This window comes from Caretta caretta, chromosome 2 (assembly GCF_965140235.1).
Source record: "Caretta caretta isolate rCarCar2 chromosome 2, rCarCar1.hap1, whole genome shotgun sequence".
Taxonomy (NCBI): domain Eukaryota; kingdom Metazoa; phylum Chordata; order Testudines; family Cheloniidae; genus Caretta; species Caretta caretta.
In genome coordinates, this window is record NC_134207.1 from 40974513 (window position 1) to 40990216 (window position 15704).

The 15704-nt window shown below is 45.9% G+C and overlaps 1 protein-coding gene across 2 annotated transcripts in view; it reads left to right on the forward strand.

Moving 5' to 3' along the window:
• The first annotated feature begins 5407 nt into the window (after window positions 1-5407).
• NIPAL2 (NIPA like domain containing 2) overlaps window positions 5408-15704 on the forward strand; it is a 68748-nt gene continuing 58451 nt past the window's right edge. The window contains exon 1 of one of the 2 annotated variants that reach the window (XM_048841321.2): window positions 5408-5826. In XM_048841321.2, coding sequence (XP_048697278.1) covers window positions 5710-5826 — 117 coding nt within the window. In that variant the 5' untranslated portion in view covers window positions 5408-5709. Of the gene's footprint in view, window positions 5827-6996; window positions 7125-15704 lie in introns of those variants that run through there. The other variant, XM_075125032.1, reaches the window with a different exon arrangement.

Sequence of the window (15704 nt, forward strand, 5' to 3'; positions counted from 1 at the left end):
TTAGGTCGAATTTAGCCACATTAGGTTGATTTTAAAATGAATGCATCTACACAACCAACCCCGTTCCGTCGACCTAAAGGGCTCTTAAAATCGACTTCTGTACTCCTCCCCGGCGAGGGGACTAGCGCTAAAATCTACCTTGCTGGGTCGAATTTGGGGTAGTGCAGATGCAATTCGACGGTATTAGCCCCCTGGAGCTTTCCCAGAGTGCTCCAATGTGACTGCTCCGGACAGCACTTTGAACTCAAATGCACTAGCCAGGTACACAGGAAAAGCCCTGGGAAATTTTGAATTTAATTTCCTGTTTGGTCAGTGTGGCGAGTTCAGCAGCACAAATGACCATGCAGTCCCCTCAGAATCACAAACGAGCTCTAGCATGGACCGAAAGGGAGACACTGGATCTGATTGCTGTATGGGGAGAAGAATCTGTGCAGGCTGACCTCCGATCAAAAAGAGGAAATGCTAATATATATATGCCAAAACCGCACAGGGCATGGTGGAGAGGCTACAACAGGGACACACAACAGTGCCGCATGAAAGTTAAGGAGCTCAGGCAAGCCTACCTAAAAGATAAAGGAGGCAAATGGTCGCTCCGGGTCAGAGCCCCATACATGCTGCTTCTATGATCAGTTGCATGGCATTCTAGGTGGGGACCCTACCACTACCCCACCACTGTCCGTGGACACCTGCAAGGGGGGAGTCTGATGCAACAGGGAGGAGGATTTTGTAGATGAAGAAGAGGAGGAGGGGTAGGAGAATGGGCAGCAGCCAAGTGGTGAATCCGTTCTCCTCGGCAGCCAGGACCTTTTCATCACCCTGGAACCAATACCTTCCCAAGACGGGATCCCTGACCCTGAAGCTGGAGAAGGCAGCTCTGGTGAGTGCACATTTGTAACTACAGTACAGGGTTTAAAATCAATAGTGTTTAATGTTTGATTTGCCCTGAAGACTTGGGATGCATTTGCAGCCAGTACAGCTACTGGAAAAGTTTGTTAACGTGCCTGGGGATGGAGTGGGAATCCTCCAGGGACATCTCCATAAAGCTCTCCTGGAGGTACTCTGAAAGCCTTTGCAGAAGGTTTCTGGGGAGGGCTGCCTTATTTCGTCCTCCACGGTAGGACACTTTACCATGCCAAGCCAGTAGCAAGTAGTCTGGAATCACTGCAGCACAAAGCATGGCAGCGAATGGTCCTGGGTTTTGGTCGCATTCGAGCAACATTCCGTCTTTATCTTTCTATGTTAGGCTCAGGAGAGTGATATCATTCATGGTCACCTGGCTAAAATAGGGGAATTTTTGTAAAGGAACAGTAAAAGGACCTTGTTCGTGCTGGGTTGTTTGCGCTTGGCTAAAAGGGATCATCCCGGAGAATAGCCATGCAGCGGGGTAGGGGGAGGTGTGTGCTGCACATCCACCCAAAAACCGCAGCCCCTCCTTTTAAATGTGAAACCCAACCAGCATTGCTTGCTATGGGAAAGGATGGCGCTGCAGTTTGAAACCATTCCCACATGTTATGAAGGTGGAAGAAGCCAACCCGCGTACCAAAAGGCTTACTGTGGCTGCCTGGAAACCGAATTCTGTTGCCCAGCTGTTTGTGAACTGGCAGGCACTTAGTATAAAAGGCAAAATGCGATCTTGTACTTAAAGCACATGTGCTGTCTGCTGTGAATTGCTTGATTTACTGTGTAAGAGTCTCCCTTTTGTTCTCAGAAATGTATCATCTTAAATTTTACTTTCCTTTTTTATCTCCCCCCAGGTGCAAATGTTTCTATGCTCCCCTATCATCTCCATCCCTGAGGTTATCACAGATTAGAAGGCGAAAAAAATGCACTTGCAATGACATGTTTTCCGAGTTCATGCAGTCCTCCCATACTGATAGGGCACAGCTTAATGCATGGAGGCATTCAGTGGCAGAGGCCAGGATGCATTAATGAGCACGAAGAGCAGAGGCAGGAGGCGATGCTGAGGCTAATGGCAGAGCAAACGGACATGATGAAGCGTCTGTTGGAGATGCAGGAAAGCCAACAAGAGCACAGACCCCTGCTGCATCCATTGTATAACCGCCTGCCCTCCTCCCCAAGTTCCATAAACTCTTCACCTAGATCCCAAGAATGCAGGGGGAAGCTCCGGGCACTCAGCCACTCCACTCCAGAGGATGGCCCAAGCAACAGAAGGCTGTCATTCAAACCGTTTTGATTTGTAGTGTGGCTACAATAAGCAATGTGGCCTTGTCCTTCCCTCCTCCCACACCCCATCCCACCCAGGCTACCTTGCCAGTTATTTCACTTTTTTTAATTAATAAAGAAAGAATGCATTGTTTCAAAACAATAGTTACTTTATTTCCTTTGCCAGCTGTGATCAAAGTGGGGAGGGTGGTTGGCTTACAGTGAATTAAAATCAACAAAGGGGGCGAGTTTGCAGCAAGGAAAAACACACACAACTGTCACACTGTAGTCTGGCCAGTCATGAAACTGGTTTTCAAAGCCTCTCCGATGCACAGCGTGCCTTGCTTTGCTCTTCTAATTGCCCTGGTGTCTGGCTGCTCAAAATCGGCCACCAGGTGATTTGCCTCAACCTCCCACCCCGCCATAAACATCTCACCCTTACTCTCACAGATATTATGGGGCACACAGCAAGCAGCAATAACAATGGGAATGTTGGTTGCGCTGAGGTCTAACCTAGTCAGCAAACAGCACCAGCAAGCTTTTAAATGTCCAAAGGCACATTCTATCACCATTCTGCACTTGCTCAGCCTATAGTTAAACTGCTCCTTACTAATGTCCAGGCTGCCTATGAATGGCTTCATGAGCCATGGGAGCAAGGGGTAGGCTAGGTCCCCAAGGATAACTACTGACATTTCAACATCCCCAATGGTAATTTTCTGGTCTAGGAAATAAGTCCCTTCTTGCAACTGCTTTAACAGCCCAGAATTCCTAAATATGCGAGCATCATGCACCTTTCCCAGCCATTCCACACTGATATCAGTGAAACGTCCTTTGTGATCCACCGATGCTTGCAGCATCATTGAGAAGTACCCCTTGCGGTTTACGTACTGGTTGGCAAAGTGCTCCGGTGCCAAGATAGGGATATGTGTTCAGTCTATCGCCCCACCACAGTTAGGGAACCCCATTGCAGCAAAGCCATCCAGTATGATCTGCACATTTCCCAGAGTCACTACCCTTTTTAACAGAATGCCAGTGATTGCACTGGCTACTTGGATCACAGCAGCCCCCACAGTAGACTTGTCCTCTCCAAATTGATTCCTGACTGACGGTAGGAGTCAGGCGTTGCAAGCTTCCAGAGGGCTATCGCCACTTGCTTGTCAACTCTCAGGGCAGCTCTCATCTTGGTATTCCTGTGCTTCAGGGTGGGGAAAGCAACTCGCAAAGTTCAAGTGAAAGTGGCTTTACGCATGCAAAAGTTTTGAAGCCACTGTGAATCATCCCGTACCCGCAACACTATGTGGTCCCACCAGTCTGTGGTTGTTTGCCGGGCCCAGAATTGGCGTGACGCTGTATCAACCAGTCCCACTGCCACCATGATGTCCCAATTGCCACAGCCCGTGCTTTCAGGAACATCTGTGTCCGTGTCCTCATCACAATCGTCCTCATGCTGGCGTCTCTTAGCCCGGTTCTACACATACTCCAGGATAATGTGCGAGGTGTTTACAATGCTCACAACAGCAGCAGTGAGCTGAGCGGGCTCCATGCTTGCCATGGTATGGCATCGGCATGGGTAATCCAGGAAAAAAGGCGCAAAACAATTGTCTGCCATTGCTTTCACGGAGGGAGGTAGGGAAGGAGGGGCGACTGGCGACATGTACCCAAAACCACCCACGACAATGTTTTTGCTCCATCAGGCATTAGGAACTTAACCCAGATTCCAGTGGGCGGCAGAGACTGTGGGAACTGTGGGATAGCTACCCACAGTGCACCGCTCCGTAAGTCGATGCTAGCCACGGTATTGAGGACGCACTCCGCCGACTTAATGTGCTTAGTGGGGACATACACAATTGACTGTATAAAATCGATTTCTAAAAATTGACTTCTATAAAATCGACCTAATTTCATAGTGTAGACATACCCTTAGATTATATGCTCTTCAGGGCAGGGACTGCATTTTCATTATGTATTTGTACAGTGTCTAGCACAATAGGGCCCTGGTTGGGGGCCAGAGGTGCTCTGCAATACAAATAATAAGAGCAGCCTGAATGGCCACCAGTGCCCATGTGTGTCCTATAAAAGACGTTTCAGAGGGACACACTGCTAATAATGCTGCTGTAGCTTGTATCTCTGGGAGCACTGTTCAGCAAAACAACAATACCTGAGAAACAACATGGAATGAGGAAGGGATGCCAATCTAATTATTCCAAGAGTTTTCTCACAGTATGCCTTCCTGGGCCATTTCATATAAATGAGGCCAACAAGCAAGATTTACAGCCACAGCAGACTGGCAGATGGACAGTGTAAACAGTAATTGCCCAAGGATATCCAAGATTCTCTAGTTCTTTGATATGTATGTGTCTACAGAACTGTTCAGATTATGCTCAGTTACATTCTCTACAAATCCTAGGATGCAACAGCTCTCCCTTTGGTTCTCAATGTAGAGCCTCTCTGCTACTCTGTGAGACTTTGTCTATCCTCCTGTGATTGTTAGCCCCCCCCCCAACCCTTCTTTCTTCATGATCCCCCAAATGTCTTGACCACCTTTAATGCTCTCTGAACCCTTTAACTTCACTTCTAATGCCTTTTCCCGCTACAGTGATAAAAATTTGTCCAAAGGAATTTCAGACTTCATCTTTAAAACCCAGTGGAGTAGTTTCCCCTTACAAAACATGAATTAGTTACATTCTGTGCACACTTCATGCACACACTCCTATTTAATCTCATGCATTTATGGACAAAAACATCCTACTGAAATTGAGTAGCCTTTAAGAGAAAAAAGTTGGGTGAACATATAAACAAGGGTTTACATGCACCATCAAGTGTATTTGCTCTTGAATATTACTTACTATCCTATTGAAAAAGTTTCATTTGGCTAGTCACTGAGCAGAAATAATACCATGCTGTATAGGTGACTAATAAAACATCACAAATAGCAAATAGGTGACCTGACATCTTGAAAACAGACCCATCGGCTGAAATCTGTTCACATAAATTATTTGGAAAATAGTTACAAATAATGAATATGCTCACAGAAATAAGTCTGAGTGCAAATGACTCAGAGCTAAAAAAGATCACCAGCCTAAGTTATTAGAGTTAGTCAGTGCTCAGCGGTTGTGAAAGAGTTAAGCTTTCAGGCAGCTGATACAGAACAGGGGTAGGGCACTGGGAAGTTGCGGGGGAGGGAAGGTCTGAGTGCTGTGCTAGGAGCAGTAAAGCTAGCTGAAAAATTCCTGCACTTGGCTTTGTTGTTATGCTCCCCCTACTAATTTGTATAGGCAACAAAACAAGCCATAGCCCCCAATACACCTCCAAGTTCCCCAGTGTCCCACCAGTACTCTTCTCCCTTCCCCGACTCTTCATACACCTGTGCAATGTCCGGGCAGCAGTGGGTGCAGAGGAGTGTGTCATTCAAGCTGAATTTCCTACTCCCAAACCATCCCAAACCAGGAAGTGACTGTAAAGTTTTCACGCTCCTCTCCTGAGAGCAACACGTCCCCTCCTGCTCATGGCACTGCCTGCAGCGGAGTCCCCCTGGGGGCACAACTGATGGCTGGAGAAATGCCCAGCCTGACCGCATTAGACCAGCTGCCCTGGAACTCCACCTCTGCGGAGCAAGGGGCCAGAAATGGGTCCCACTTCAACTTTTGGTACAACACAAACAAGGTAAGCCGGGGAGTGTCTGACCCAGGAGGGCTTAGGAGTGGGAGTGCAAGGCAGAACCCAGTAGAGGGGGAAGGGGAGTTTGCTACAGGAGTTAGGACAGTTTCACAGGAAGTTTCTTTTTGCTGCTTCATGTTACTTGCTTTAAAGACAGGTTACAGAGTAGCAGCCGTGTTAGTCTGTATTCACAAAAAGAAAAGGAGGACTTGTGGCATCTTAGAGACTAGCAAATTTATTTGAGCATGAGCTTTCGTGAGCTACAGCTCACTTCATCGGATGCATTCATTTTCCACAGAATGCATCCGATGAAGTGAGCTATAGCTTACGAAAGCTCATGCTCAAATAAATTTGCTAGTCTCTAAGATGCCACAAGTCCTCCTTTTCTTTTTGCTTTAAAGAGCCACCCTTAAGCCGTTTACACCTGCTTTTCATTAGTTAATTAATCAGTATTCAGCCTCTGCTTGGTTAGCTCTGGACACTCCTCTATCCCCAAAGCATAGGACACTGAAAGATGCGAGAAATAGACATTTACCAACCCTCATGAGGAGAGACAAATGTTCTCCTATGACAGTTTAGGGTGTAGCTATTTTTTTTAAGTGCCAACACTGTGCTTGGTGCTGTATAGGTCACAAAATGGAGACCGGCCCTGCATTTTAGAGCTGACAACTTGTTTGTACATCTGCTAATAATAAAAAAAGCTGATTACATACCTTGGCCTCCTCCCTTTTTATGGATTAACAAACTGGGAAGGAATGGAAGTTAATAAACACTATCCTGTTTGGATGAGAATTGAACTCCCTTTTTGTAATGCAAAGTTCTTAATCGTTACAGGAGACAGTCTTTTTTACATTTGACTTGTAAAAAGCTACTACCCCCTCCCCCCCACAAAATGTCCCAACACTAGATCATACTCCTCTTGAGGGTCCCAGTAACTCCCTCCCCTGCTCTGATTCTGCATTCACCTATTGGGCAGGTATCCAGGCAGCAGTTAAGATAGAGGCCTGTGTCAGACAGACAGTCTCCTACTCCCAAACCAGTGAGTGACTGTGAAGTCTCCACAATTCTCTCCTCTGACTAACTAGTCCCCTCCAGCACTGGGTTGTGCCTGGTATTGCTTGTGGCACGACTGCAGTGCTTACCCAGGAACTGGGCAAGTGAGAGCCAGAACTTAAGTGATGCCTGATGGTGGCAAAGAGATGGACATCCTGAATGCCATAGACGAGCTATCGGGGAATTACACCTTCAGGGAACAGAGAGCTGGCAATGAATCACTGTCTGACTTCTGGTCCAACACAAGCAAGGTAAATAAAATGACTTGCAAGATAGGAGGGAGTTCAAGTGAGTTTAGAAGTTAGAGCCCAGGAGCCCAACTGAACTTGCTGAGCTACTCAGGGAAGGTAGTGCAGAGGAACTGCTGATGTGACACAGGAGTCAACAAGTGAGGTTCTCTCTGGTCACTCAATAACAGACCTCAAAGTGGCAATTCTTCAACAAAAAAACTTCAAAAACAGACTCCAACGTGAAACTGCAGAACTGGAATTAATTTGCAAACTAGATACCATCAGATTAGGCCTGAATGAAGACTGGGAGTGGTTGGGACATTATAAAACCTAAACTTAATTTCCCCAATACTAATTTCTCCCTACTGTTACTCACACCTTCTTGTCAACTGTCTGTAATGGGCCACTTTCTTACCACTTCAAAAGTTATTTCTCCTCCCTTGGTATCCTGCTGTTAATTGATTTATCTCATTAGACTGACCTAACACTTGGTAAAGCAACCCACATCCCTTCATGTATTTATACCTGCTCCTGTATCTTTTACTTCATGCATCTGCTGAAGTGGGTTCTAGCCCATGAAAGCTTATGCCCAAATAAATTTGTTAGTCTCTAAGGTGCCACAAGGACTCCTCGTTTTTTTATAATAGGAGGTTACTCTCTCTAATGCCCAGCCCTGCTTCAGTTTTTTTAAGTATAACTTTTGTTGTTATTGGTTAGATAAAATATGAAAGTACTCTCGGAGTTTTGAACTGTTTTGTGGAACATTCTGTCACTTTAATTTGGATACCAGAACATGGTCTTTGGGAAAATACTTATTCTTTCTGTTCCTCAGTTTACTTGTAAAACTGAGACTACAAAGGAAATAACAGTAGCTAGACCTAGGGTAGTGAGGACAGTGTGAGTATGTGTATACACACACACACACACAATTATATAATATTAAAAAAACAAGACTAACATGATGTATGCCCATCATTGGCCTGATCCCTCTGCTTGTGTATCTTAGCCCTTTCCTACACTTTTCACTTGTCTATTTAGGCCACAGTTGTACAATGAGAAGTATGGAAGTGCATCCCCGTGCACATGGAGCTCACTGAAGTCTATGGAGCTCTGTGTGCAACTCCTTGCAGGAGCAGGCCTTGGATTGTATTCTTTTTGCTGCAGGGACTGGGTCTTCCTGTGTGTTTGTACTGCACCTAGCACAATGGGGCCCTGATCCTGATGGGGTCTTTTGGGCAGGAGCACAGTTAATAAGAAACAATGCTTATCAAGATATGGGTGTTGTGAGGCTTAAACCATGGTATGTAAAGCATTTTGAGGTCTTCTGATTATATCTCCCAGACTTCAGTTCCCAAAGTGTTGATCTTTTTCCCTTTTCAGTTTGCCTCTTTGGAAGTACTGAAACTATTTTCTGTTTCCTTTTTTGGAAAAGGGATTGTCCCAATTTTGTTGGGGGACTGACGTCCTTTCTCAGAACTGCATGTGGATGGTCCTGAAGGCAGGTGATCTTTGACCATGTATAACAAAAGTATAGGAGCCTTTTGTTTTTATCGAGAAGTGAATGATAATAGCTGAGGCAGTTTATTGTTAGTGTAAAAAAGTCCATCAAGACAGAATCATATATTCTGATATTTTCTCTGTGCCTGCCCTGTATTACACATTGTGGTATACTGACATGTTTAATAATGCATTCATAGTGGATTAAATATGCATTTAGTACCTGTAACATTGCTTGACAAACTATTGTCACCTTTTGGGAACTCGTAGACTTATTGCAGTCATTCCCAAACTTTTTAGTAGGGCAACCCAAACTGCATTTGTCTCTTTTTTTGTGATGCACACAGGATCCAAATTCATGGGGGTGGGCGCAAAATCATAGGCCAGCATCTTCATCTTCTGTTGCCACTTCCTTCTCGCTCCACCATGGGGCATTGACCACACTCAGTATCACCTTCTACCTAGGACTAAAAAAAAACCCAAGGAGTACTTGTGGCATCTTAGAGACTAACAAATTTATTTCAGCATAAGCTTTCGTGGGCTCAAACCCACTTCATTGGATGCATGCAGTGGAAAATACACTAGGAAGATATATATACACAGAGAACATGAAAAAATGGGTGTTGCCATACCAACTCTAACGAGACTAATCAATTAAGGTGGGCTATTATCAGCAGGAGAAAAAAAACTTTTGTAGTGATAATTAGGATGGCCCATTTCAAACAGTTGACAAGAAGGTGTGAGTAACAGTAGGGGAAAATTAGCATGGGGAAATAGTTTTTACTTTGTGTAATGACCCATCCATTCCCAGTCTTTATTTAAGACTAATTTAATGGTGTCTAGTTTGCAAATTAATTCAAATTCTGCAGTTTCTCGTTGGAGTCTGTTTTTGAAGCTTGTTTTTTTTTTTTTTTTTTTTTTGAGAATTGCGACTTTTAGGTCTGAAATTGAGTGACCAGGGAGGTTGAAGTGTTCTCCGACTGGTTTTTAAATGTTATAATTTTTGACGTCTGATTTGTGTCCAGAGTTGTCAACAGGCTTTGTTGCAAGGATAGGTTCCTGGGTTAGTGTTTCTGTTGTGTGGTGTGTGGTTGCTGGTGAGTATTTGTTTCAGATTGGGGGGGCTGTCTGTGAGCGAGGACTGGCCTGTCTCTCAAGATCTGTGAGAGTGAGGGATCGTCCTTCAGGATAGGTTGTAGATCCTTGATGATGTGCTGGAGAAGTTTTAGTTGGGGGCTGAAGGTGACGGCTAGTGGTGTTATGTTACTTTCTTTGTTGGGTCTGTCCTGGAGTAGGTGACTTCTGGGTATTCTTCTGGCTCTGTCAATCTGTTTCTTTTTTTTTTTTTTTCTTTGCTGATACAGACTAACATGGCTACCACTCTGAAACCTGTCACCCTGAGACTGCAACCCTAATCCTTGCCTGGTATATATGTGTGTGTGGCCGGGGGAGGCTGGAGAGCGAGCACACCCCATGTTCACCCTGACTTCTGTCCCACACTGCTGGGCCTGGCTTCCCACTCTGGGTATTGCAGCCTGGGCATCCCCAGAAATTTTTCACGTGGTACACATAACTGAACCATTCTCATGGTGTCTACAAATACTCTTATCTTACACTGGGCACAATGCGGCTAGGCCAAACTCCCTTCTGTTCACCTCCCAGGCTCTCCACAGCCCCTCTCCCAGCCAGCCCTCTTCTGTGGGCACTCACCGTAGTTCCCATACTTGTAGGAGGTCTTAAGGCGGTCACTGAACAAGTCCTGCAAGCAGAGCAGAGGGGACATGGGGTGCTGGAATTGGGACGAGGCTAAACAGGCCCGCAGGAGGGAGCCTTGGTGCGGGAGCTGGCCCAGCAGCAGCAGCAAGGAGGAACAGATTTGGCCTCATGGCCCTGCATCATGACGGGGAGCAGCAGAGCCAAAATTGAGTGAGTGGCATTGCAGCCTGGTGCACAAGGGTCACAGCACTGCTCAGGTTTGGTCTCATGGACCCTCCATCATGGTGAAGGAGCTGTGGGGCCCAATGTGAGTGGACAATGGGGCACACAGGGCTGCTCCTCTTCACTGCTGCTGTTGAGCCGGCTTCTGCACCAGTTTGTGAACCAGACCTGTTGGAGCTCAGGTTGGGCCCCCCCAGTGAATTTGGCCCTAGGTATGCGCCTAGGTTTTCTATGCCTTAATCTGGTCCTGCAAATGTGTAATATGTATACATTTGTGGGTACCAGTGCACAGCACCAGTCAGATTTGGCCCAGTCACCTTTCTGTCTGTCATGATGGAGGGGCAGCCTGTGCAAACCTGGAGAGAGCTGCAACCCTGTACACCAGGTAGCAATGCCTGGAGTGGGGACCTGGGCCCAGCCCTACAAGACAGGAGCCACCGCTGCAGGGTGAGTGCGCGTCAGGCTTGCTCTCCAACCTTCCCACTGGGAGGCACATTTGCCCTGGGATTGCTACCCATCTAGAACCTTCCGGAGACACCATTTGGGAAACACTGTCCCAGAGTATGTCTTCACTACCAACCTTAAAGCGCTGCCGTATAGCGCAGCACCAGTGCTGGGGGCAAGCTCACCACCACGAGGGGAGGGGAGTAGCTACCAGCACTGGGAGCATGCTGAAACTTGCAGTGCTCAGGGATGTGTTTTTTCACACCCCTGAGCAATGTTCCCTCTAATTTTTGACAGGCCGTGTGTGCAAAAAATTTCTTCTGTGCAAATTGTTGTGCAAGCGGTGTTTCGCCATGTGCGTGGGGTTTCGGATCTGTGTGCGTGTGCACAGTTTAGAGCGAACAGTGCCCTGAGTGAGAAAGTTGCAGCGCTGTAAAGTGGCAGTGTAGACAAGGCCCCAGTCTTTCTAGGCTTGTCTACACTGAGTTAATTGATCACCAGTTAACTTGAGGCAGCTGACGTTTGTAAAGGCTCCTCTGGATGCTCCCCAGATGTTTATTCCAGTGTACAAATGTCTGTGGTTTATTCCATGGAATGCAGGGAATAATCTCACTGTCCTGATTGCAGAATGGGGACTGCTGTGCTCCATGAGATACACTCGTGCACCTGCGTACAGCCTCATTGAAGTCCAAGGGTTTTCCCCCAAGGACACGTGGCCGGACTGAGGCTGATGTGAGTTATCAGGAAAATGGGAATGCTCCCTTTTCTCCCCCGGGTAAAATGTCTACTAAAATGAATAAACATCTCAAACCATGCTTTGCAAAGTACATCCTCCTCATTCACAGTTCCTTACGTGTCTGGACTATGAAACTTTATGCTTAACATTTTTAGTTCTCTGCTTCGGGGGAGTGGACAGAATTTCCTTAAGTATCATATTTTCCAGCACTCCTAATGCAAAAATTTGCTTAGACTTTAAAAAAGCAAAACAGATTCCCCTTTTGGGATAGTTTCTGGGGAATCTGAATGCAAAAGATGACTTTGTTAAAATTAGGACTGTAAAACCTGGTTTATAATGGAACAGTTTTGCAACCTTCATTCGTGCAGTTGCTACCAGAGCTGACGTATATCACTCATTTCTTTTCTTGTATTGTGACCACCGTTCTGAATGAAAGGGGATTGTGCTGTTTATCTGCCATATAATTAAAATTGCCTAGTGAGGAAGCGTGGCCTGCTGTTTATAAATGCAGGACTGGGAGCCAGACAGGCTCCTAGATGATCTTTCAGGCTCTGCCAAAGACTTGGACCTTGCATACCCTGGCAGAGCCTCACTGAAATCAACAAGGGTCCAGATGAAGAGGTTTTCATTATCATGGAATTGCTGGATTAAACATTTACGAGAGTTGTATATTGTTAGGGGCTTATTCCTTCACCCGCTTACTTCCCTGGTCCTTCTCGCATGAATAGAGAGCAACAATACCTGAAGTCCAAAGGCACAAACAATTCGATGTTATTGGGGTGAACTTCCAGCAAGCATGATTCCAGTTTCCTTCCTTAGTGTCCCCCTCCCAGCTCTGACACCACAGAGCCTTGCCTGTGTCCCTGTTCCCATTTCCTCCCCTTAGCAAAACATGATTCCAATTTCCCCACCCCATTTCCTGTTCCCATTCCTCTCACCCTTACTTCCTGATTGCCTGCAGACTATATAGTAAAACTTGAGTTCTGCTTAGCTATACCTTAACCAATCATTTTCCTGAAATTTAGCTAACCAATCCTAACATTGAAACATGATTATTTAACCAATTATATCCCACCACCCTAATTAGTTTACACCCAGCAAAATTAATTATACAGCAGACAGAAACAATCACAGAACCAGACAGAGTCCATGCAAATAAACAATAGCAAAGTGGGAACTATAATGACAAAACAATACAGAAGTGAGGATTTCACAACTACATCTATAAAGACATTCGGGTTTCCCAGCTGTGTCTATTGATAAGTGAGTTCTTACTGAACAGAAAACTATCAAACTAAACTTCCTTTTACATCTTCTAGGCACTTCCCTTTCTCTGGAGGTGACAGGCATTATCAGGACAGGACTGTATTCCTAACAGCCCAATAGCACCTTATTTCAATGTGACTAGTTTGGAATGTGAGGATGTGACCGGTCGCTTCCCAGCTTATGGCTGCCTCTGTTGCTTAGCCAGAGATCTTAGCCTAAGAACAGGGCCTCAGACTGTCACTGTAAGAGAAGGCCCGTAAACAGGCAGACTGTGATTTTGATTCTTTCCTTTATACCTCTATAACTAGCTAAGTGATAAGAATACACCTAAATTCTTAAAGTATAGGCCTTTGCAGACAGTCCTGAATATCTGTATCCTAACATATATAAGTATTATGAGCAAGGGTGAAAGTAACTTAAAGGGCTTACCGGTACGCTGGAGTCCTGAGCGGCAGCATGGCTTCAACTGGAAGAGGCGTGGCCTCAACCAGAAGATTTGTTTAAATCAAGATTTAAAGGCTCTGGGGCTCCAGCTCTGGCTGGGAGCCCCAGGGCCTTTAAATCACCCCGGAGCTACCAGCTGCAGAGGCGGCTGGGAGCCCCGGGTCTCAGGGGCGAATTAAAGGGCCAGGGGCTCTGGCCACTGCAGAGCTCCGGGCCCTTTAAATCACCGTGGGAGCCCTGCCGCCGCTACCCCGAGGCTCCGGCAGTGATTTAAAGGGCCAGGGCTCCCCGCAGCGGCTGGAGCCCTGGCCCTTTAAATCACCGCAGGGGAAGCCAATCTGGTCTGGCACTGCGTACCAGCTTACTTTCACCGCTGTATATGGGTAAGATTCTGTGTGAGCACAGAACTCACAGCCCTGAGGAATGGGAGGGCTAACGTGGCTATAAGCCACCTTGGTGCTCTCCTTCCTAGGCTGCTCTGGGGACTGCAGAGACCACCAGCATAATTTAGATAATTTTATGGGCTCGCCACCTAGGCCACAGCCCTACCCAAAATATCTGCAGCACAGCATGCTGCTTTCCTGCCCAGGACATCCCATTCCTAGCCACACTGCCAGTACACTCTCTGCGCCACAGGTTACCAGGAGTCCACATTGCCTGCATCAAGGGAATCCTCCACAACTGCATATGGGGCTTTTTAGGACCCTTTTGTGCTACCTCAGCCCTTTCATACTGCATAAAGGGGGCAGGAGCAGGGATGAAGATCTTGCTCTCAAGTCTTATTTCCTTTTATGCTTATCCTAACAATATTTTTCTAAAACTGTATATAGCCTATATGGAAGCAGTCAATCTTTCTTTCTTAATTGGGATACTGTGGTGTATGTGATATGATTGTTTTCTGTATTGAACTTGTAAAATTTCTTCGAGCAGTTGTCTGCAGGGGCAGTTGGCATTTTTGAGGCAGAAATGACGCAGCATGTTACAGAGAAGGCACACGTGCTCTCTCTTGGAGATTTTATTTTTGTTCATTCTTGCTTTTCCCTTGCTCTAAAACAAATCACTGGGATTTGAAGCATGTGACTGCTCCTTGTGTACTGGGGAAAAAAACGCATACTGAGCCTATCATGGAGTTGGCTGAAAAATGGTAGTTTTGTGACCATTTTAAAAACAATTAAAAATATTAGCACCACAGGTTTAAAAAGGAACAATTCTGCACTTATAGGAATTTTTTTCACAGCCGTGTTCATTTTTATTTATTGTTTGTTTTCATTCTTTTCCACTTCCTTTTTTCCTTTTCTCCCCCTTTTTCCAAAGGTGGGGAAAAAAGGAGGGAGGAGAGAAATGGCAAAACCAGAAACTTTATTTTTTTGCAGGGGCTGGGAGGTTTGGAAAAATATATTTTTGAAGAAAATTAAAATCTCCTCCCCACCCCCCCTCCCCCCACACACACACAGCAGGGCCGGCTCCAGGCCCCAGCATTCCAAGCAGGTGCTTGGGGAGGCAGTTCGAAAGGGGCAGCAGTTCTTCCGGCCGTGGCAGCAATTCTGCGGCAGCTTCTCTGTGCCGCCCACCGTGACGGCAAATCAAAGGCAGCTTCTTCCTTTTGCCGTCCGCGGCGGCAGTTTTTTTCACTGTTTGGGGCGGGCAAAACTGTAGAGCCGGCCCTGACACACACACACACAAATTCCCTTCCCATTTCAATAAAGGATATTTTACAGTGAAAAGGATCTGATGTTAAAAACTTTCATTCAAAAAATGTTGACCAGCTCTAATTATTACTTGTATAAAATCTTTGAAGCCACTCTTAGAGTTTAAGGCCAGAAGGGACTATTAGATCCTCTCACAGGGCTTTCAGTTTCACCCACTGCTTGACTAAAGCATCACTGGTTTGGTTGAAGCATGACTTCCAGAAAGACATCCAGTCTTGATTTGAAGATACCATGAGATGGAGAATCCACCACTTCTCTAATCACTGTCACTGTTAAAAATGTGTGCCTTATTTCTAAGTTGTATTTGTCTGACTTCAGCTTCCAGCCACTGGTTCTTGTTATGCCTTTCTCTGCTAAATTAAAGAGCCCTTTACTACCTGGTATTTTCTCCCTGTGAAGGTCCTTGTACATTATAATCAAGTCATCTCTCAGTCTTCTTTCTGACAAGCTAAACAGACTGTGCTCTCTAAGGCCTTGTGTAACCAACACAGTTTTGTCGGTAAAAGTCAGCTTGCATCACAAAACAGTGGAGGCGAACACACTGAAATGCTCCTCCCGCCGATGTAA